At 38.2% G+C, this 22,139-nt stretch overlaps 1 protein-coding gene across 3 annotated transcripts in view; it reads right to left on the bottom strand.

Moving 5' to 3' along the window:
• The window catches only part of LOC137293990 (kynurenine 3-monooxygenase-like), a 34,939-nt gene that overhangs the window by 1,878 nt on the left and 10,922 nt on the right, over positions 1 to 22,139 (bottom strand). The window contains exons 5-16 of one of the 3 annotated variants that reach the window (XM_067824900.1): positions 17,303 to 17,390; positions 14,845 to 15,016; positions 12,845 to 13,038; positions 10,038 to 10,095; positions 9,383 to 9,472; positions 7,874 to 7,931; positions 5,670 to 5,752; positions 4,843 to 4,944; positions 2,836 to 2,895; positions 2,184 to 2,312; positions 1,950 to 1,974; positions 305 to 384 (exon numbers count right to left, since the gene is read on the bottom strand). In XM_067824900.1, the coding sequence (XP_067681001.1) occupies positions 365 to 384; positions 1,950 to 1,974; positions 2,184 to 2,312; positions 2,836 to 2,895; positions 4,843 to 4,944; positions 5,670 to 5,752; positions 7,874 to 7,931; positions 9,383 to 9,472; positions 10,038 to 10,095; positions 12,845 to 13,038; positions 14,845 to 15,016; positions 17,303 to 17,390 (1,079 nt within the window). In that variant the 3' untranslated portion in view covers positions 305 to 364. Of the gene's footprint in view, positions 1 to 304; positions 1,975 to 2,183; positions 2,313 to 2,835; positions 2,896 to 4,842; positions 4,945 to 5,669; positions 5,753 to 7,873; positions 7,932 to 9,382; positions 9,473 to 10,037; positions 10,096 to 12,844; positions 13,039 to 14,844; positions 15,017 to 17,302; positions 17,391 to 22,139 lie in introns of those variants that run through there. The other 2 variants (XM_067824899.1, XM_067824898.1) reach the window with 2 other exon arrangements.

Raw genomic sequence — 22,139 nt, forward strand, 5'->3', positions numbered from 1 at the left:
GCAGGAGACCTTTACAGGAATCAGGCAAGGAAATTATGTCCAGTTTTACAACTACACTTACTTACAGCTGTATTTTCATTAAGCTACAATACATTATCACATTTTCCTTTACATTAAAACGAAAAACCTTTACAATATTTTCTGTTGTAGACTATTAGTCACGGCAATAGTGAAAGTTAAGACAGATTCTAAAGTTTTGGGTCACAGTGTCATTATTCACTTATCTGTAACAAGGAGTTATTGAGTTTTTTCTGTTTGTAAAACGTTAGGTGAAATGTAACAAATAAATATTCAAAAAACAAAATTATTGCTCGAAGCACCTTTATTGTTAGTGTATGTGATTGACACAAGTTGTAAGAGTTTTCTAGGTCTTCACAGGGCAAACTGCAAAAAGTAAAGAAAGGAAGAAAACAGAACAATATTCTAGATTTGTAGGTAAGCAGAGAACAAGGACATTCTGTAAAAAGAGTAATTTGCTGTGTAGTAAGCAGGGGAAAATATTAATCATGATGACCTCATTAGACAACTTTAATTGGGTAAACAGGCAGAATGTGACAGTGGTGCTATGAATGTTAGAAAGAGAAGAACATAAGGTGTGTTTACAAATTCAGAACTTTTTCAACATATATTACTGTAAACATTCCACAAACCAAAAAGAAAACACTCTAGTACAGATTAATGGAGGGAATATTACTTCAGACGAGGACGTCTGTTTCCATAAAATATAGTATTGTCAAAACATAACAATGTATAGGATATTGCTGATGTAGACAGTATGTTTGAATATTGCATCAATTTAAAATGCTCAATGAGCAGCATGACATAAGTTACATTATAAAAACTCAATTTGGTAGCACACATTATACAGGTTATCACAATACTGAGTCATTATGTCCCTGTTTACAATAATATGTCATTTAACCATATCCAATACATCGTATACGGGCCATAAAAAGAACAATTGTCACTACAATACAGCAAACTATGTTTATAACGAACATGCTCATAGCATGAACTGTTGGATATAATAAACTGTCCATGGGGCATGTCCATTTGTTGTGTATTGTAGCTGAAACGTGTACAACAAACCACAGGTACAACAAATTAAAATCAGAGTTCCCTTTGAGTTCCTTGCAACATAGCCTTAGCCCAGCTAACACACAATGTTGTGTGAAGATTGTAGATTGGTAAGATCATGATTGGTAAGATCAAAGTATTATGTCATTTTATAATACTCTGTCACAATATAATGACAATGTTACAAATTTATGTTGAGGAAACATTATGCTCACAACATCATAACAACGTTTTTCATAACTTGATGTCATGACAGTTATCTGTAAAACTTTAACTTTAAGATTCTTCCTTCACACTTCAGCTACGGCCTCAGAAAACTTACGACCAAAACAACATGCAAATTAATGAATAAACATTAAAGTGAATTTCTTCTATGTTTCTCATGTACTTTTCACTACTGGGATACCTATCAAACTATGAATGTTAAACAGAACTTCAGACAATGTACATAGTAAAATACGGTAGTAAAAAGTAACCTTGTGTCGACGTATGAACAATAGATCACAACGTCTGGACACAACATTGTGAGAAGGTAAATAGGAGTTCACGTTGTTACAATGTGAAATTGCTAACAGGCAGTTTTACATATATTACTTTTAGGTTCATAATGACTCATTGATAACATGAACACAAACAGATAAATACATTAAACTTAAGTAAGTTAAAAAGTGACTCACGGAGTAAAAAAACAATGCTAAACAGATGTTAGTCTGTTATTGCAAAATTCATTGGACAGTGGCACAAATAATGGGTAAATTACACTGTCTGTAAAATTCTCAACCATGGCAACAATCTCACAATTTAACCACCTACTTTGTAAATGTTAGTAGAAGTGATAGACTAGTCTGTAACATAAAGATAGCATCTGATACCTTTCATCACTGTCCACAAGGATGCCTGAAATAAAACAACTCTCTTATATAACCACAACCACACGTGATGAACAAAACAATACAATAGAACCAGTATAAAAAAATAATTCAGTTCTAATAATAGAACAATACAAATAATAAAATGATATTATATTTTTAGATAAACTTTGGTAAGCTTTGGCCTTTTCTTTCATATTCAAATCACGTCTATGTTGAGTTATCCAACACACGCACCCTCTGAAACATATTTGTGATCCTTTCTCCTAGTGTTAGTTCCTCATCCCCATCCAGCAGACGGTAGACTGTGAAGCAGGCCGACGCCACGCCCACTACTGCCATCCCAACACACAGCTTCTTTATCACCTGAAGTAAACAATTTCATCACAAATTATTGTACTGATACAGTGCAGTCACTGTCAGTTTGAAATATATTTTAAGTATGTTATTCTTATGTCAGTAATCAACAGCATAAGCATCAATCTACCAAATGAGATACAAAGACATGCCTCTTTTAGTCACCTACGGCAAGCAGGGTGATATTTAGAATGTGGATATTAAGAATTTACGCATATTTTGTGACAAAAACATTTTTGTTGCTTGTGACTGCGTTTCCAAATTTCGGAACACACATATCAATGAAACTGTCTGGTCCTGACAAAAGAATAGTTTTTCATGGAAACAGTAATCACTCTATATTAAAAAGCATGAATTAAGTATTGTTACATTGGCGTTGATGGGATGAGTTGAGCGATTGCCCTAGCTGTTTAATGCAAGAGAGCATTCCTGGAACAGGTTCAATGGTATTCAGAGTCATTGGCACAGACAGCTGCAATATATCTGATGCGGAATGTTTTCAATATTCACCAACATATTTCAAAACGCTCACTTGATCTTGCCACTTGCGCTTGTTGATACATTCATGATACCTTGTCCGGGTGAAAGAAACCTGAAATTACATTACTGGCACATTCAAAACTACTATAGTCTCTCAACATCCTTCATTTTACTCCACACCTCTCACAAGTCAGCCAGTGTAACGTACATTGACATTATTGCCATATGACCTCAACTACAAACTTTCAATCAGTTCAAGGTGATGGGATCAAGCTGTGATTGTGTATTAAAACCTTAAACGCTTGGAGTCAACTTTGTGTGCAGACTCTCTCTGTGTTGTCGCAACCCCTAGTGTGCAGTACACAATCTGTGCCCTTGATAGAACCTACAAATTCATTGGTAAATGACCAGACAGCAAATTTGAAGGAATTGCAACTCAAATGTAATCAAATGCAGTCCACTCACGAAACAATTGCAGCGATATTGGTAGTTTAGCGGTAAGAACGTAAACACAACAGCCCTATGTCGGTAATACTTGAAACGCGCTAGGCCATCGTCAGAGATTTCTCAGCTCCGTTCCGTGATTTGTCGTTCGCATCCTGAAAGTCACACATCAAAATATGGTGTTACTAGGAAGAGCATCCGTCTCAGTGAGTTTTGTTTTTAGTTTCTACTGTTTCTGACCATCCGTGTTGAATGCGTTTAGGTATGAGGTGTTGTCAGAGTTACAGATTCTTTTTGTAGGAAAAGACCGGAGGTTTCTTATGTTCATACGTAAACAACCTCCTGGGGCATGACTTACAAGTAGAAACTAGAAACAAAACTCGCGTGTGTTCCTAGTCACGCCATGTTTTCATGAGTGAGTTTCAGGACACGACCTACAAATCACAGAATGGAGCCAGGAAATCTCCAAAGATGGCCGAGCGTGTTTCAACTATTACCAACATTGCTTCCAATATGCCCGTTGTGTTTCTGTTATTACCGCTAAACTACCGAATTCATTGCAATTGTTTCGTGAGTGGGCTGACTGTGTTTACATTTGAGATGCAATTCCTTCAAATTTGCCGTAATTCCTTCAATTACTTAGGAGGGCCTGATGTAGATGGGATGGACTATAGCGCGAATACATACACATCTGATAATACTGATACTGACTCAGGCAGTCTTTACATTAAAAGGTTGGGCAACAGCCTGTTTTATGGCATTCATGAACTGACTCTAAATGAACACTCAACTGTAAAGGAAAAAAGTATTTATTCAATATGATACGAAACATAATGCTGTCTGCACCAATGTGAGATGGCAATGATCCACACAATCTGCCATGCATCGCATGCAGTCTAAAGTACATCAGGTGCAATATACTGTGCATAACATGCAGTATACAGTGTGTCCAATGCAGTGTCTGAAAGTGTATGTTGAGAAAAGGTACCAGACGTTGTGTGACAGTGCTATTTAATGTGTCACAATGTTCCAAGTGTAACAGACTTTACATGACAGTTAGGACCAGTGGTGTACTATAGGAAAGACTAGTACTAGATTTATAAATAAAAATCAGGAAGGTGCTACAAACACTCTATTCCAGAATCAACTGCCTCAAAGCAGAGCCAAGTTAGATAAAGGGAGTTAACTCTTGAATCTCATCTCCCATTACGTCAAACCCCTGGAAGACCAACATGTGTGATCATTCTGTATCCAGAATTCTCAGTCCAGGCCTAAATTTGGAAGTTGAACATAATCACAGCACTGTTGGTCTTAGCACTACATAAAAGGATCCTCTTACATAGTGCTAAGACCCTGTTAGTGACAGTACATATCTCAGAAGTAGTTTTTAGCATTACAAGCCCCTGTGAGCATAATCATCACTGTCTTTACTGGGATACAGTATGTAATCCATAATAAAGTACGCAATCACACCATGATGCAAAGAGTAATCTTTGGCCAATAGAGAAAAGGAATATGTTATATATGGTCTTACTGTTGAATACATGAACTCACTATGGTACAAGCATTCACTATTGGTCATTAGAGAGTATGAGTATGTCATAAATGGTCTCACCATGGTATACAATGGAATCCAGGATTTCGGGAAGAGTGTATACAACAAATTATCAATCCGCTTCCTCAACAGGAACAGTGGTGAGTTCACAGACTTCCTCATCTGAAATATTTACAACACTTGTTTGGCATCTATACAGCATATTTCAAAGTAGCCACAAACATGCACAGTGAAACCGGTGTAAACAGGATCTTCATGGACCAAAATAAAGTCCTGGATCTGACACTGATTGCTGCCATTTACACTTGTCAATCTCTTTATCTCTAAAATGCCTCTTATCTTTCCCAAATGTGCAGCAGATGACAGAAAATTATTCATTTGTCACTATGTAACATTGTTCAAATAACAAGTACATATCAGCTTTAGAGCTTCCTGATTATCTAGCCCTCATGTCTACTGTCTAGAATCTCACCCTCATGTCTACTGATATAAATTATATCAACACTCGTTGATAAAAGTAAAAATATCCTTGGCAAGCCTCGATATTTGTTACTCTATCAACTCGTGTTGATATATTTGATATCAGTAGACACATCTGTGAGATATTCTATTATCTTTTATGATGAACAAATTATAGTTTGTATATGAACCTAGCAACTGACTACTAAAAATTAATTAATTGATGTGATCAGTGTTATGAGGCCTACAAGTTGAGGATTTAAGGGATCGTGGCAGAAAGTGAACAAGGCAAAAAGGGATAGATTTCAAGGCTACTGGAATTTTCCTTTTAGTAAACGTAACATGTCTACTTTAGGCATATATTTTTCACATACATACATATATTAATGACATCAATGGCACAAACATGAGAACAGAGAATCACTCACTTCAATGTAGTTGTACATGGCAAGATCACAGATAGCTTGAGCGTCTATGTTTCTGAAGTTTGTGAACTGTTCAATAGATGCAGCTGTAATACAAAAACAAAGTCATGACACATTTATAGATGCACACCTTACTCTAACATGATTTACTGGCAAATAAGGATAAGATGAGCGTCGACCTGACACTTGACTCGTATCAGCATGTATGGACAAGGCATGTCCCGCCCACAGAATCATTGTATCACTGTCATGCACTGCACATGTACTAGCCTACATCTTCTCTCCCTTTCACAAAAGAAAGACAATGTCATAAATATACTCATCATAAATATGTCTACTAACTATGATAACAATATGCCTATATTTTGGTGTGCATATGGCAGAGTGGAAGGGGAGTATTTTAAGGTTTTTCAGTTTTGCTCTGAAAAAAACCCCACTATCACCAAATTCAGTCAAGGTCAAACCTGTTGCTATGGAAGTGCAAAATCATATTATTCAGAAATCCAAATCTACCATAAGGCACTACTTTACCACCAGGCCTATCCATGTGCAAAATTTGGGGAAGAGTAGTGAATGAAAAAGAGCACAACCATCAATTTCAGCCAAGGTCAAACTTCTTGTCATGGAAACCACAAAAAACTAAAATTCACACACTGGTACAATCCTCAAAAGGCACATCTAGGGATCGTTGTGAACATATGTACCAAGTTTAGTAAAGTTACAGTTTCGAGATCTGCTCCAGTCAAAATGACATCCTCAAAGCCACAGCCTAAGTAGTGTTTCCATGGAAATCACAAAAAAATAGAATTCATATGTTGATCTAATCCCCACAAGGCAAATACAAGGATGAAGCTGATGAAGCTAGGATGTATAGTGTGAAGATCTGCTCCTGACAAGATGACATCCTCATCATCAATCACAGTCATGGCCAAAGTAATGTTACCATGGAAACCACAAAAACCAAAATTCATATTTGGGTCTAACACCCAAAAGGCACATCTAGGGATCATGCATGATATGTGTACCAAGTTTTATTAATCTATCAGAAAAAGTTTAGGAAATCTGCTTCAGTCTACTCACACCAGTTAGGGACATTGTTCTGACACACTACAACTTCTTTGCATTGACAGCAAACAGTACCAACTCGCTACATGGGGGATGGTACAGATTCACCAGAAAGTTAGAGTACTGACTCATCACATAGTGATCATGCAGACACTCCATGAGGAGGTGCTAGTGATCACACAGACACACCATAATATGGTTGTATTGATTCACTACATGGTGATTGCATTCACTCACCATTTAGTAGTGTAGCAATGACATTTTTCATGTTCTCTAAATGTCATTTTAATTTGTACAGAACTATTTTATAACTATTGGATAGAAAATGGTGTTGAGTGTTATATTCTTTATAAGTAAAATAACAATAAAAATATCATGTAAATCATAAAAACGTCACTAAAACTCTTCAAAGTTGATGGTAGAGTTCTTAAGTTTGTGGTTTGAAGCACATGTCAAGAATATTGACGTTTGGTTTGAGGTTAGTTCTACGCCGCACTCAGCTATATTCCAGCTATATGACAGCAGTCTGTAAATAATCTGGTCTGGATCATCAATTTGTAAGCTGTATCAGTGTTTGTACTGACTCCCCAGAATGTGGATATACATACTCATCAGATGGTGGTTGTACAGACTCACCAGATGGTGCTTGTAATGACTCACTAGATGGTAATTGTATTGATGTACCAGATGGTGGTTCAACAGGCTCATCAGATAGTGGTTGTACTGACTCACTAGAAGGTGGATGTACAGACTCATCAGATGGTGGTTGTACAGACTCATCAGAAGGTGGTTGTACAGACTCACCAGAAGGAGGCTGTACTGACTCATCAGATAGTGGTTGCACTGACTCAAGAGTAGGTGGAAGTACAGACTCAGCAGATGGTGATTGTACAGATTCACCAGAAGCAGGTTGTACTGACTCACCAGATGGTAATTGTACTGACTTATGAGATGCTCACCAGATGGTAATTGTACTGACTAACCAGATGCTCACCAGATGGTAATTGTATACTGACTCAACAGATGGTGGCTTCACTAGCTCACCACTTTGTTGTTTCCATCATCAACATGTTTCACATCTCACAGGTCATGTCCTACTTACACAGGTCATGTCCTACTTACACAGGTCATGTCCTACTTACACAGGTCATTGTCACATTGGTCCAGTATTTCATCAAATACCAGCAGGTCTTCAAAACCCTGGAACAGGTTAATAGTCACATAAATATGTATCTGGAAAACTTCTGAAAGAAAATGTATAACCAGATGTCATGGGCAGTGAGGAAAATTACATTACTGGATATATAAACAACTAATGAGTAAGTGAGTGAGTATTATGCTACTCTTAACAATATTCCAGCAATATTACAGTGCTGGACACCAGAAATGGGCTGCATATACTTTATCCATGTGAGGAATCAAACAAGCATGTTTCTTCAGCATGATGAACGAATGTTTTAACTAATTGGCTATCCCACTGCCCCACTTGATGAGTGATGACTTCATCAGTACACCCTGAGTCTACATCAGTGTACTCTAACTCTACATCAGCACACCCAGACTCATCAGTGCACCCTGATACTGCAATAGTACACCCTGACTCTGCATGAGTACATCCTGTGTGTACATCTGTACATCCTGACTCTACATCAGTACACCCTGACTCTACATCAGTGCACCCTGACTCTACATCAGTGCACCCTGATACTGCAATAGTACACCCTGCCTCTACATCAGTACATCCTGTGTCTACATCTGTACATCCTGACTCTGCATCAGTACACCCTGACTCTGCATCAGTACACCCTGCCTCTGCATCAGTACATCCTGTGTCTACATCTGTACATCCTGATTCTACATTAGTACACCCAGACTCCACATCAGTACATCCTGTGTCTTACATCCTGATTCTACATCAGTACACCCTTACTCTACATCAGTACACCCCTGACTTTCCATTTCTTTGAAGAAGCATAAATCTTAGGCTGCTATCAAAAAGTACCCAGATTAATCCATTCAGACAGATCAAAATGCTGGTTTCTTGTATTGATGCAGTCAAGCTGTAACATGCTAAAGATAAAAAAGTGTATTTGGAACTTGGGGAATTACTTTGCATAGATTTAAATCAGCTTTAAGTGTGAAAGGGGTATAAAAGCTAGTAAATACATTATATTTCATTTATTTCTAGCAACAGGGGACATCAGTGACATTAGTGACAAACATCTGTCTCTTTTTGTAGATACCACACAGTTTATATGTTTTCTATATGGGTCTCACTGTATAATAGAATCTGAGGTAGCTTAGTGGTCAAAGTGTTTGCTTGTCATGCAGAAGACGCAGGTTTGATTCCCCACATGGGTACAATGTGTGAAGCCTGTTTCTGGTGTCCCAATTGCGATGTTGCTAGAATATTGCTAAAAGCAGCAAAAAAGAAAACATAGTTAAGGGACTGTTCATAATCTATGGCTGGTGGGGGCTGACAATGATTTTAAGAGGTGATCACCCATTTTGTTCTGGAGGGCTAGTATTGGTCATTGATTTTGTACCCATGTACTATAGGTGCTCATCATTTAGTATATGTGATATGCAGATGTGTCATATACTTTGTGTATAAATTTTAAGGGGGGTTGGCATCATTCACAAGAACTTACAGCATTCATTCCTTGCCCATAGAACGGCACCATGGCATGTGCAGCGTCTCCCATGAGTAGCGCCTTGTCGCCAAAGTGGTACGGTGAGCACTGAAACATTGATGTGGACATAAACCTTGCCACAGCAAGACTGATGGGATCTTATCAGTATAATTGCATGCTTATCAGTAATACTCATTCAAGCACTGCAGATTGTGTAGATTGCTGATTGTTGATAACCACATCAGTTGTAAAACATATTGCTTCTGAAGCAGCCAACTGTAAATGCTGTTATCATATCAACACATTGTCACAAATAATTAGAAATAATCTCATGACCTGGCAGACATTTTCATCTGTCATCATTTCAACAACAGCTGAGGTTTCCACTGGTAATCAGGAATTCAATATTTATCTGCATAACCTCAACCCGAAAAATGACAATCAGTGGTAACCAGCTAGTTCAAACTTTTCAATTTCTAAATAGTTTTTAACATAACAACGACATTTTATCTTTATGCTGGCAAATAAATCTTCAAAGCTCTAACCATGACGGGCATCTTGAAAAAGACACAACACATTACCCAGGATGACAAATACTAACAGTTCATGTACTTCCCACAAATACTTATATTTAATAATGACCTTGACATTTGCTTGATAATGATAAGGTTACCTTGATAGACACCATTGGCAAACCTTTACCACTGAAGAAGGTTTTCTTTAATGCATCTCTGTAATACAGATAGATCATGATATTACATGGGGTATGAAATAAGCCAAAAACCCAGACATCAGGGCTGGTACCTGCAAATTGTCACGGCAAGTATAAAGCAAGTGATAACATTGGTGCAAGTTAGTTTTTCATCCAGAGGTTCATCAAGTGCTTAGTTTGTACCAAGCAGGGTTTTTTTTTAAATTGTAGATCTATATATATGTTTTTAATACCCTCATTTCTTGACAACCTACTGTGCATAAAATATGTTCTTAACCACTGTGAAGGCTGTCGCTAAAAATGTCAAAAAAAATCTTGATCATGTAAATGTCCTTCAGAACATCTATCTTCTTCTCTCTTTATCTCATTTATATTTGACAATTTACACAAATTACACTGTTTTCATATGTTAGGATGCTATCCCGGAATTTCATACATTAGGGAATGTTACTGAAAACAAAGTATATTCCTGTTAGGAGATATACAGTTCAATGCTGGTCATATGGGAACTAACATTTTAACCTTTTCATTAAAAAATCCAAAATATTTCACTCCATTGACATAAATTTACCAATAAATTATTTTTTTTCCAGAAGATCACCTATCACACAAAAGATATCAATATATAAAAGTTTGTGTGAACACAGTATGCTTTCCCAGTTTCTGTGATAATAGTTGAGTGACAAAAAGAAAAAAGAAGATATATAATACAAAAACAGAATATTATAAAGTAGGTAAAGATTACACGGAATAAGTCAAGACAAAGAGAATTTTGTATGAAGTATTCCCAGCACCAAGGATGTTTGTAGCGCATCAGGTAACAGTGTGAGTTATCCCCTGTAACTTATGATCTAAACTCCACACCAATGCATGCCACATCAACATTGCTGTGAACAGAGGCGTGTTCAGAATCGCGAGTGCCTGTGAATGCCCGCAAGCGCTCAATCCTGAATGCCTGTGCCCCAACGAACACCTACGAGTGCCCGCAAACCATCCTCACAGCTGCCTCGCCAAGCTAACAAAGATGGCGACCATGTTTAATGGAAAAAACAAACCCATCCAAATCATCATCATTAGTTATCATCCCTCCGACGAAGAGGCGAGGAACAGCCAAGAAACGTTGTGTGAACAATAAAGAAGAAGTTGACATCCATAACATTTTGTCTTTTACTTGTTTAATGTCATTCGTCACCACTCGCCCCTTTCCATAACCTTCAACAAGAAGACAAAAAGCTTTTTCCCGGAATAACACGAGTTGGTCACAAATGGTTTGATGTAAGCAAGCCCTCGCATCCGTTCAGGAACCATGCGAGCACTCACGGGAGGCAATCGCGCAGGTGCTCGCGGTTCTGAACACACCTCAGGTAGTGGCTGTGAGGACCTTGGCAAAGATGTCTGCTGGAGACAGAAGATGCAGAAGATAGTTTTGGGACAGTTGGCAGCATTTTCTCTTATTCATGCCATGGGGAAGACAGATAGGTTAAAGTTTCTAGGATTTGTGAAGGTAAGAGATGAATTTGTTCAGAATTCTTTACACAGAATTTGTTTGAATTCTATACACAGAGCCTTTTTCAGGCACACTGGGAAAAATATAGCATTTTGGTTTAATAAGTGTTTTAATTTGAATTCAGAGGTATTTGAACATTGTTGTAGCTTTGAAATCTCTTCCTGTTCACTGGCCCAGTCAGCTGTGAAACAAAAGTCACCTCTATGCCTTAACATTAGTTTAAAACTATATGCAACTTGAATTGGGAAATTTTATTTCCAGTTTTTGAGTTTTTTTGTCATGTTCTGGTGAGAACATTGTGTTGCATATTGGCCTTTAAGTAAGTCCAAACTAAATTAGTAGTGATACTCTTTGTTTCAGTAATGTGTCTCAAATGTAGGTAAACCATACTTTCCCTGAGATCTACTGTTCCTACCAGTGCTGTATTAGGTGTCCTTCTCCACATTGTACGGTGTGCTCTCTGTAGTTACGTCCAAACTTCTGAATATTTCCTGTGCTGTACATAATGTTCAGAAACAAGTAATAGGTCCATGATCTAGTTGTATAAGTCTTGACTTAGCAGTTTTACTCTTCCAAGATTCATAATTCAACCAAATGTTTATTTTCAACAGGATGCAATGACTTTTTCTTGTGAGTTATTTCAAATAGAACTTATGTTGTAGAAGACTAATGTCAAAAATACACAATACACAAATGTATGGCGCATTACCCTTACAAAAACAGATGCCAAAGGAATGATTTGAAAAGACAAAAATCTTTCATACTGAAAAGATTTAAGTAATTTGATTTTCGTGAAATTTAGCTTTTTGCACTTCTCCTGTCGAATTAAGTGACATATAATGGAGTTGGAGTGATGTGAATCCTGAAATGTCCAAACAACTGTGTTCTGTCACATAACACTTCAATATATCCTCGATCGCTACAAAGATTTTGTGAGGCATCCACTTATTTCTTTCACCAAATGTGGTGGTGATCCCTGACCATATTTGACATGGTATCTGCAGAGAACATTACGATTTGACTTTAAACATTCCTATTTGGGACAGAAAATGGTAATCTGGCCAGTAAGCCTTCCACATTTTCCAGTCCAGTTGCTTATGCTGTTTTCAATAAACTGTTTGTGAGTTTAAAAGTACGTAATTGTAGAAAAATTTCAGGAAAGACAATTGATTTTAGTCACTGTCATTACCATGTTCAGGTGATTCTTCATACAAAAAGATATGAATCTACAAGTTAGGCCCCAATCAAAACATCAACTCACTCTCCAATGAGCGGTATGGAGTCAGGAAACTTTGCTGTGAAGAATTCCATGAGTTCCTTTTCTGATGTGATTTCTTCAAACATGGCAAAAGGCATGAACAGGGTTGCAGTGAATGTCTTGTCTTGATTAGGCAGACCGATCATCATAAACTCATTTCTTGGCCAGATATGCAGGTAGTTGGTAGCCATTGCAAACTGGTAACAGAAACACACTGCTTGTTATCCAAGATGTGTAGTTATAAACGCAATCAGTTTGGTTAACATATGATTAATATATGTCATCAACACATTGCTGAGATCACAACTGTCATCAACACATTGTAGAATGCTGATATCACAACTGTCATCAACATACTGCTGATATCACAAAGGTTGTCAACACTTGACTAGCTATACTGAACATCATTGAAAACGCACCACCTGTAAATTTTGAAATAAGGCAATAGAATCTTTTGGAAATGGAAAATTAATGGTGGGAATTTTGATAATAACACACTAGATCGTAAATAACGCTCTACAGTAAAAAACGGATCGTTCGAACACATCATCGAACACATCACATGAAAACAACAAAATTCATGCACATCACACACGAAGGGCACAAATTGCATGCAGAAAGCATTCGGCACAAAACCGTTCTCATTTTCGCAGTACTTTCGTAAGTAAAGTTTTTTCACCATGCCAAGATTGTCACCAGAGGAGCGAGAACAGGCCTTGGGTATCTTGCAGGTCGGCGCTTCAAGCAGAAACATTGCACGACGATTTGGGTGTCATCATTCGACCATTCTGAGGCTTGCTAACAGATACCAACAAACAGGAACCAGCAGGGACCGGCAACGCCCAGGTCAGGCACGTGTTACCACCCCTCGTCAAGATCGAGACATTGTACGGCGCCATATTCGGGATCGAACCTTGCCCGCTGCCAGAACCGCCAACGCTGTCCAGGGTCGACGTGGTTTGATCAGCGCTTCCACCGTCCGACGCCGTCTCCGTGCGGCAGGGTCACGTTGTCGACGCCCTTACGTTGGACCCATCCTGACTGACAGGCATCGCCGTGAACGCCGACAATGGGCTGAACAGCATCGTGTGTGGTTGTTACGACGTTGGCATGGTGTGGTGTTCTCCGACGAGTCGCGTTTTCACTTGCGAAATGCTGACGGGCGTCTACAGGTATGGCGTTGACAGGGTGAACGTTATCATCAGGATTGTGTTGTGCAAACCAATCGGTGGGGTGGAGGCAGCATTATGGTGTGGGGAGGGATAAGTTATCACCACAGAACCGCTCTGATTCTTTGTCGTGGCAGAGTGAATGCCGTTTACTACCGTGACAACATTCTTCAGAACAACGTCGTTCCCTTCTTTCACCAGCATCAAGATCTGCACACATTTCAACATGACAATGCACGAGCCCACACTGCACGTGTTTCGATACAGTATCTGGCTAACAACAACATTCCTCTACTTCATTGGCCTGCATTGTCACCAGATTTGTCACCCATCGAACACTTGTGGGATTACATCGGCCAACGCCTCGCACGTCGTCCGCAGATCAACAACCTTGGGGAACTCGACAATGCCTTGCAGCAAGAGTGGAATGCAGTGCCTCAGGACTTTATTCAGAGACTTATCCGTTCAATGAGGAGACGTTGCACAGCTTGTGTTGCTGCTAACGGGGGTCATACACGCTACTGACTTTCCATTTTGACCCCATCTTTATTTCATTGTCAGCTGCATTAAATCTTCACTGTTTTGCTTGATTGTTTTTTGCTTCTTTTCTTTATCAAACATTGGTCTACACAAATATGTAAAATTTACATAGATTGCTCACTTCTGCTCTTAGAAATCCACAATTTTAGGGGTGGTGCGTTTTCAATGATGTTCAGTATATTTCAAGAGATTAAACCGCGAATTTGAAGCACTGACTCATTAGTGCATATTGTCAGGATATGAAATTATTGAACTTATATACCACCCAGTTCCAGCAACCTGTTGTCCACTCACCTCACCTGATGATGTAGGCTTAATGACCAGTTCCATGTACCCGTGTGGGATGTACTCCTGGGCATAGTTAAACCTACTGCTCTGTCTAATCATTTCTTTTCTCACAGCTGAGAAGGCGCCATCATTGCCAAGGATTAGATCCACTTTCTGTTTCACCTTCGTTTTATCTGGCCTGAAAGTACATTGAAAATTAACTGTTTATAAAGTTTTACCCTGTTTTATCAAACTTTGGAACCAACAGAAAATCACAAGCTTTAACTTGTGAACCATGATAAAATGATTCAAGCTAAACAACAATATATGTATAGCATTAAGCTAAGCTATCGAGATCTTCAATGGATGACATGAAGATTTATATCTCATTGCTATGGATGGATGATTTTTTTAAAAATATGTACACCTATTAGGTTTTAATAGACAATTACAATGCGCCCATGCATGCACACAGAAAAACAGCGACAAAAATAACTTTATATTGGAATATATCTGTTTTGTCAAAATGATACATGTTTCTGATCATTGCATCAAATTTTCCTAAAACTATATTTAGGGTTATATTCAACTGAATCAGGTTTAAGAGGAGACTAGGGCTAATTTCTATATCCCACTTCTATGAGAAAATATTAAAAATAATAGTTTCTACATATATAGTTAGCTGTGTCTAACAGTGCAAACAATACACTTAAGATGGTAAATCACATGTCCACCAGTAACATATCTGTGGCTTTACATTTTATGCATCAAGTGTGTTATGACCTGTTCCCTTACCTGAATTTTCTGAAGGAATACAATGTAGTTTTTTTGCTGTGTATAATATGACAATATGGCCAACAGCGTCACTAATACACTGGTTGATAATAAAACATGTCAGTTTAGTTACAGCTTTTTCTTGTGTAAATTTTGTTGTAAGCAGTTTCTCTTTCTTCAATAAGCCTATACATGTTGTTTTGTGCTGTAGAGGGAGAACAGATCCAAGCTCAAGGCGAACCAGGTCACCAGGTTACACTTTATAACCAAGTCATATTTTGAATCCCCAAAGAAAAGGCAAACCCATATTTTCAACACCTTCAGTGTTGGAGTGTTGTCATCCTTTAGAGAGTCCCAAGCACAGATATAAAGCAACCCTTTCAAAAAGACTACAACACATACCACTGACTTAATCCATTTCCTGTGTGTTGTGCTAGTGTATTGTGCTGAAATTACACACTTTGCATTGTAAAATCTTTGTATAAGACATCAATCCATCATAATAACAATCACTTTTTCAAAAGCAAGCTGCATGTTTTCCTTGTCGGAAACCCATTGACTGAAAATGTCGCTCTGACCCACATCCACTAAACACATCTTGTCCAAGAACCAACCAACACTCATAATCATTGTATATATTTCTTCAGTAGAGGTGACTGCATCATTTAAGGATTGATTTGTTACAGCACCTTGTTTTGTACACTGTCACATGGCATGATGGCATGACACACAATGTAGTAACAAAAAATGCAAAAAAAATCTTCCAACACAATCACTTGATGAATTTGGAACACTGGATCTTAATTCATTTCTGTTCACCTGTTGCCTAGTTAGTAACAATGGCTAAAGTGGACCATGCCAGACTGTTGAATGCATACAGGTCAACCAACTGAACAATTATTAAGAAAGATGGTCAGGTAAACACAGGTCTGTGGCCTGCTCATACTGAAGACGCACATCTTGGGCTTTTTTAATTAGTGCACAGCACATACATATTCAGGAGGTGCTCAACCCCTTTGCAACCTGCTGTACACCTGTGCACATATTTATTACTTGGACTCATAATGTGTGAACTTTGGGACAGTAGTCTAACTCAGCTGAGGTTACATCTCTTTAAACAGTATTTCAAGGAGTTAATGTGCAAAGATTCACAATTAGGAACCTCCTGATCCTGTGAAGATCCCGCTTAGAACAGATCCTCAGTAACCCATGCTTTTCATGAGAGGTGACTATCTGGATCAGGTGGTCAGGCTCACTGACTTGGTTGACACATATCATTGTATTTCAATGTACACAGACTGAAGTTCAAGCTGTTGATCCCTGGATTGTCTCTTCATGACCCGATTATTATACAGACTGCCACCATATAGCTGGTATATTTTTGTGTGCGGCTCAAAAATAAACTCACTCACTCAAAAGCTAAGGTACATGACTCAAATCAGTGGGCTGTGACCTAATACACCCTGCATGCAACCTCTGTATAGAAGTCATGACGTATTGAATCTGTTGGGAGGTTGATTCTGGTTTCACTGCAGGGAACACCATAATTGGACTTCACACATTGTACACATACAGGGAATGAAAGCCTGGTCTTCAGCATGAGCAAATGTTTTAACCACAAGGCCTATGCCACAATGAATGAATGACCACAGGATCAACTGATATGAACATGTACAAGACTTGTTCTGTTCACATCACATTATTTACTCACTTTTCAAAGATGATCTCCCCAGTTTTTAAGTCACAGTTGACAAGTTTGTGTTCAAAGTGGAGAGTGACATTCTCCCTTTCATCTGCAGCTGGAACATGAAGACATACAGTGAAACAATGGCTCCTCCACTCTCTATATTCACTGCATCTTAACAAACAGGAATCACATAGAAACAAATGTATTGTGACATACCTTGGTTGCCTTCTTTGAAACTTGACTCATTAAGGCCAAGAGACGCATATGTGGGGCAAATTAATTAGGTTCTCACAGCGAGAGCCGCGTATTGGGGGTTTGAAAAGCACCTCTTATTCAGCAAGAGCCGCGTTTTGGGGGTTTTAAATTTTTAAATTCATATTGTACCTATTATTTCAATCAATCTAGCAGTAATGATCAAAGATTAGCTTTTCTTACGAGATAGGTTACTTTCTGTGTTAATCAGAAGAACTATTAATGTGTTTTGATAACAATTGTTTGCAATGTTGGAGGCTTATACTGGCAAATGAACACATGTCTGAGAGAAAGGGGATTATGAGATGTTGTTACAGGAGGTAAGTGTTTGTTACTCGTCATTGGGAGTGAATACTAAGATACTATGTTTGCGCATTGATTGAATTAACGGTGACAAGGTTACAAAACCTTCTTCTAAATTAAATCATTCATTCATTCATTTTGTGGAGTCCATTGTCAATCTTCTGAAATTCGTTTGCTTTCAAAACAAATACAAGTATGCCCATCTTCATAAATATTTGGGGAGATTCAACTGCAAGTGTGTACATCACAATAAATCAGTATCGTGTAACTTATTTTAATTCTATAATACATGCACTTGAATTATGACATTTATTCGTAACAATGTGCAGATTATATTGAAATGTTCAGCAAGCCATTATGTTTGATGTACAAGTAGTGTGCGCAAAATGTATATGCAAATAAATACTATCTCTACTCAATGGTTGGATTGTGTTATCCAGGGTAAAAATAATCAGATTGTAGCGCTTTGAGCGCTTTAAAGAAAAATAAACTTGTCAAAGTGCTTGTTAGTCCTGCATTTCAGGCATCCTTACAATTATGTATGTTCACGATACACAAACGTTTTCATGATAGCTAAAGTTGATAAAATGGAAATCCAGCATATCGATTGGTCAACGATCAAACAAATAGTCAGTTTGTATCCAAGCTGTCTAGTGACCGAATGTGCTCTTAAGAAATTTAGCCCACGCCCCATCACCTGTCATTTCCTCTGTGACAGGTATCTCATGATATGATTGGTCATAGATAACAAATCAGCCACTATATTGAACAGCTGAGATACAAAACGTCCTATTCGGGAACTGTGATGACGCCCATCCCATGACCCTTTGTCTTATGTATGTGCAAGGAAATGCATTATACAATATGCATACATGTATGTTCGTGTGATAACGTATATTTTCTGCGTTAAATCTAGAAGAACCAAAATGACAAACAGTGAATCTGTTCCATGTAAGTCACACATTAGCTTATTAGTACTTACCTTAAAATATTCAGTATATACTAGCAAGGTATCAGCGAAAACGCTTCTTTTATAGAAGATTATTAGGTATGTGCGTAAATTCGTCTTTACTGCCATTGACATAGATATTTTGAACAATTTAAACCTCACACAATGATATGAGAGGGACAATTTGTTTAATTATGTCTTACATACAAAGAATACAAACATGTGTTAAGAAAATACACATGCACCAAGATTATTAGGCATATGCGTAAATTCTTCTTTACTGCCATTGACATAGATGTTTTGAACAATTTAACCTCGCACAATGATATGAGAGGGACAATTTGCTTAAGTATGTCTTACATACAAGGAATACAAACATGTGTTAAGAAAATACACACGCCACCACAAGTCTACAAGAGAAAGTGTAATAAAATTATGTAAAACGTTACATATATGACATGTATTCACTCCTGCTTTCTTTCAACATATACCTTTACAAGGCAATTAAACAATTAAACAATCAGGACTTGCTCGTATGACGAGACAGTTTCCTGTAATCTCCGAAACCTGCCAAGGATATCAGGCGTAAATAGCCCTAATTAGTCTCGCCACAGCCATCCAGGCAATCAGCATGCGGTTCCAGGTGTTGAGCAGTGAAGTGGCTTTCAGGCTTAATGAGTTAACATCCGATTTTCATGATTATAATTTACAAGATTGCACCACTTTCTAGTCACTATCATGCCTCCTATGAGTTCACTGCATTAATGTCAAGCCACTTGTCAACCCAAGCTCCAGTATCAAGATTGTGCCACCTTTGTGGCTGCTTTGTTTATCTTTGTCCCCACCCTCGTCCATGGATTGGTAATCAGCAATGGATGGGCTGCTTGGTCTGCTTGGTGATATTGGTTATCTTGCTATACTTTATACAGTGGAAATCAGTACTGATTTGAAACTGCTACTTGTGCAGTGTAAGACTGTTCAAATTATGGTTCAATGAAATTTGATCTTTTTAGATTTAAGTTGATAACAGTAAATCATTATCATATGCAGTATCGCCTTCTGCCTTTCCACTTACATGTCATCAGTACTTAGCACCTTGCAGTATTCAACAGATCAAACTATAAAATTTGGAACTTGTTTGATTGAGACTGTCAAGGGGGAGTGTCTTGTAGCCATTCAGGTTCTGTCACACAACATCCTATCTGAAAATAAGAGTCAACAAGAGACTGCCACACATTTGATGGAGGTTACCAGAGTTTTATGTCCAGCTTCATGAGGGTATATGTATCCACCTGTCTGTATACAAGTTATAGAGCTATTGACAAAAAGGAATAACAGATAAGTTTATTGTAAAAGGAAAAATTCTGAAACTCCCTAAATATCAAAAGGCACCAGCTGACCCCCTGATCAGTGTGTGTGCAAGTATTTGTGACTGAATAGTCATTAGTTTTAGAGATATGATCTGGTAAAGGACACTATCTTGTTGCCATAGTTCAGAAAAGTTCTAAATATCAAAAGGCACCATTTGACAACTTAACAATGTGTTTGCTAAGTTTATGAATAATTACATATCAGTTTCAGAGGAACTTGTTGGAATGGTAACAGGGAAAATTAAAAATCTGTAAGTGGCAAAAAGGTGCCTGTTGACAAGCTTCTCCAATGTGTGTGCAAGCTTTGGTGAGTGAATATTTTTTAGTCACAGAGATATGGTCCAAACAATGACACTACTATCAACAGAGTCCAAGTTAAACATGTCGCCATGTGTGCAAAGTTTCCTATTTGTGTTAGGGTTATGGCTCACACACACAAAAATTATTACAGAATGACGGATGGACAAACAAGCTGATTACAATATCCCCCATATTATTAAATGGGGGATCACAAATGAGCCATCTGAAAAGGAGAAGAATAAGCACCAAAGCACATGAATCATATTGCCTCCATATTACAAAAATTTCGGGGTGCATATGATCCTGTGTTCCCACTGGATCTTCATACGTCTAATTAACAGCAGATGTTTTGACACAAGTGCCCTGTGTGAATGTTTCCATGATCTGGACATCTCCTATGGGTTGAGTAGGCTCAAGTGCACTAGGTACATGAACTGAGGGCATTGCCTGTCTACAGTGATGGGCCACAGACAGAACAGCATCCTGGTCACTACTATGTTATTTCCCAAGATTTGCCCAATAGCAAAGGATCATGATACCTATTTTTCTCAAGGTTTTTGGCAAGTATTCATATATCCACCTTGTGTGTGTTACAAGTTAAGCTAGCTGAGTGTTTAAGAAAAGAAAGCCATAAATAAATGTAAATGTTATGCCAACAGTTTGATTCAGACTTACGTACAAATATGCCAGGAACTAAAGTATACACTGACTTTGATCTCAAGTGAGTGAGTGAGTTGACTTTTTACGCCACACTCAGCAATATTCCAGCTATATGGTCCGGTCTGTAAATAATCAAGTCTGGACAAGACAATCCAGTGATCAACAGCACGAACATCGATCTGCGCAACTGGGAACCAATGATATGTGTCAACCAAGTCAGCGAGCCTGACCCCCCGATCCCATCAGTCACCTCTTACAACAAGCACAGTCGCCTTTTATGGCAAGCATGGGTTGCCGAAGGTCTGTTCTACTCCAGGCCTACACGGATCCTTTGATCTGAAGAACTTGATTTAACTTGTGCCTGGTGCATGTTGCAATGCAAACCTAGGTGCACCAGAAAAAGACCATGCATGTTGCAACCTGATGTTATAAATATAATGTGAAGCATGAATGCATGATTTAGTTCAAATAAATACAAACTCAGATATCTGAAGGTCACAGCTGTAACATAAAACTTTAATACAAAAATCATGCACATGAACTTAAACATAGCCATAGTCTGATGATGACAAGTTACAACTTTCAAAGAATGTGGTGATGTTTTGTGTGTAGAAAAACTGGGTTAAATTCTATCCTAAGTATGGGGCATGGGAAAGCATAAATATATATTTCATCATTACATAGCACATATAGAATAGCTGTGTATCAGTTAGTCTTGTAGCACATTGTTTCACTTGCCTCTGATATGGGATAACTTTCCAACCGGGGTGACTGTTCATCATAGTGCTAAATATGTTGGGTAGGCCACGTGGTTGGTGCTAAATATGTTGGGTAGGCTCTGATTGGCGGAGACATCCATGATCAGTAAGTGAACCCATGTCGGAGGTCATTCTAGAGTGCTATATAAGTGACCTGGCTTTCCATATTCAGTAGTCTAGCTTCGGTCAAACAAGTAACATCAGGTAAACATCGCCCCTCAGATCCTGTTTCAGGGTCATTCCCTCCCCGTTTAAAGAGTGGATCATTT

This window comes from Haliotis asinina, chromosome 8, assembly GCF_037392515.1.
Source record: "Haliotis asinina isolate JCU_RB_2024 chromosome 8, JCU_Hal_asi_v2, whole genome shotgun sequence".
NCBI classification, from domain to species: Eukaryota; Metazoa; Mollusca; class Gastropoda; order Lepetellida; family Haliotidae; genus Haliotis; species Haliotis asinina.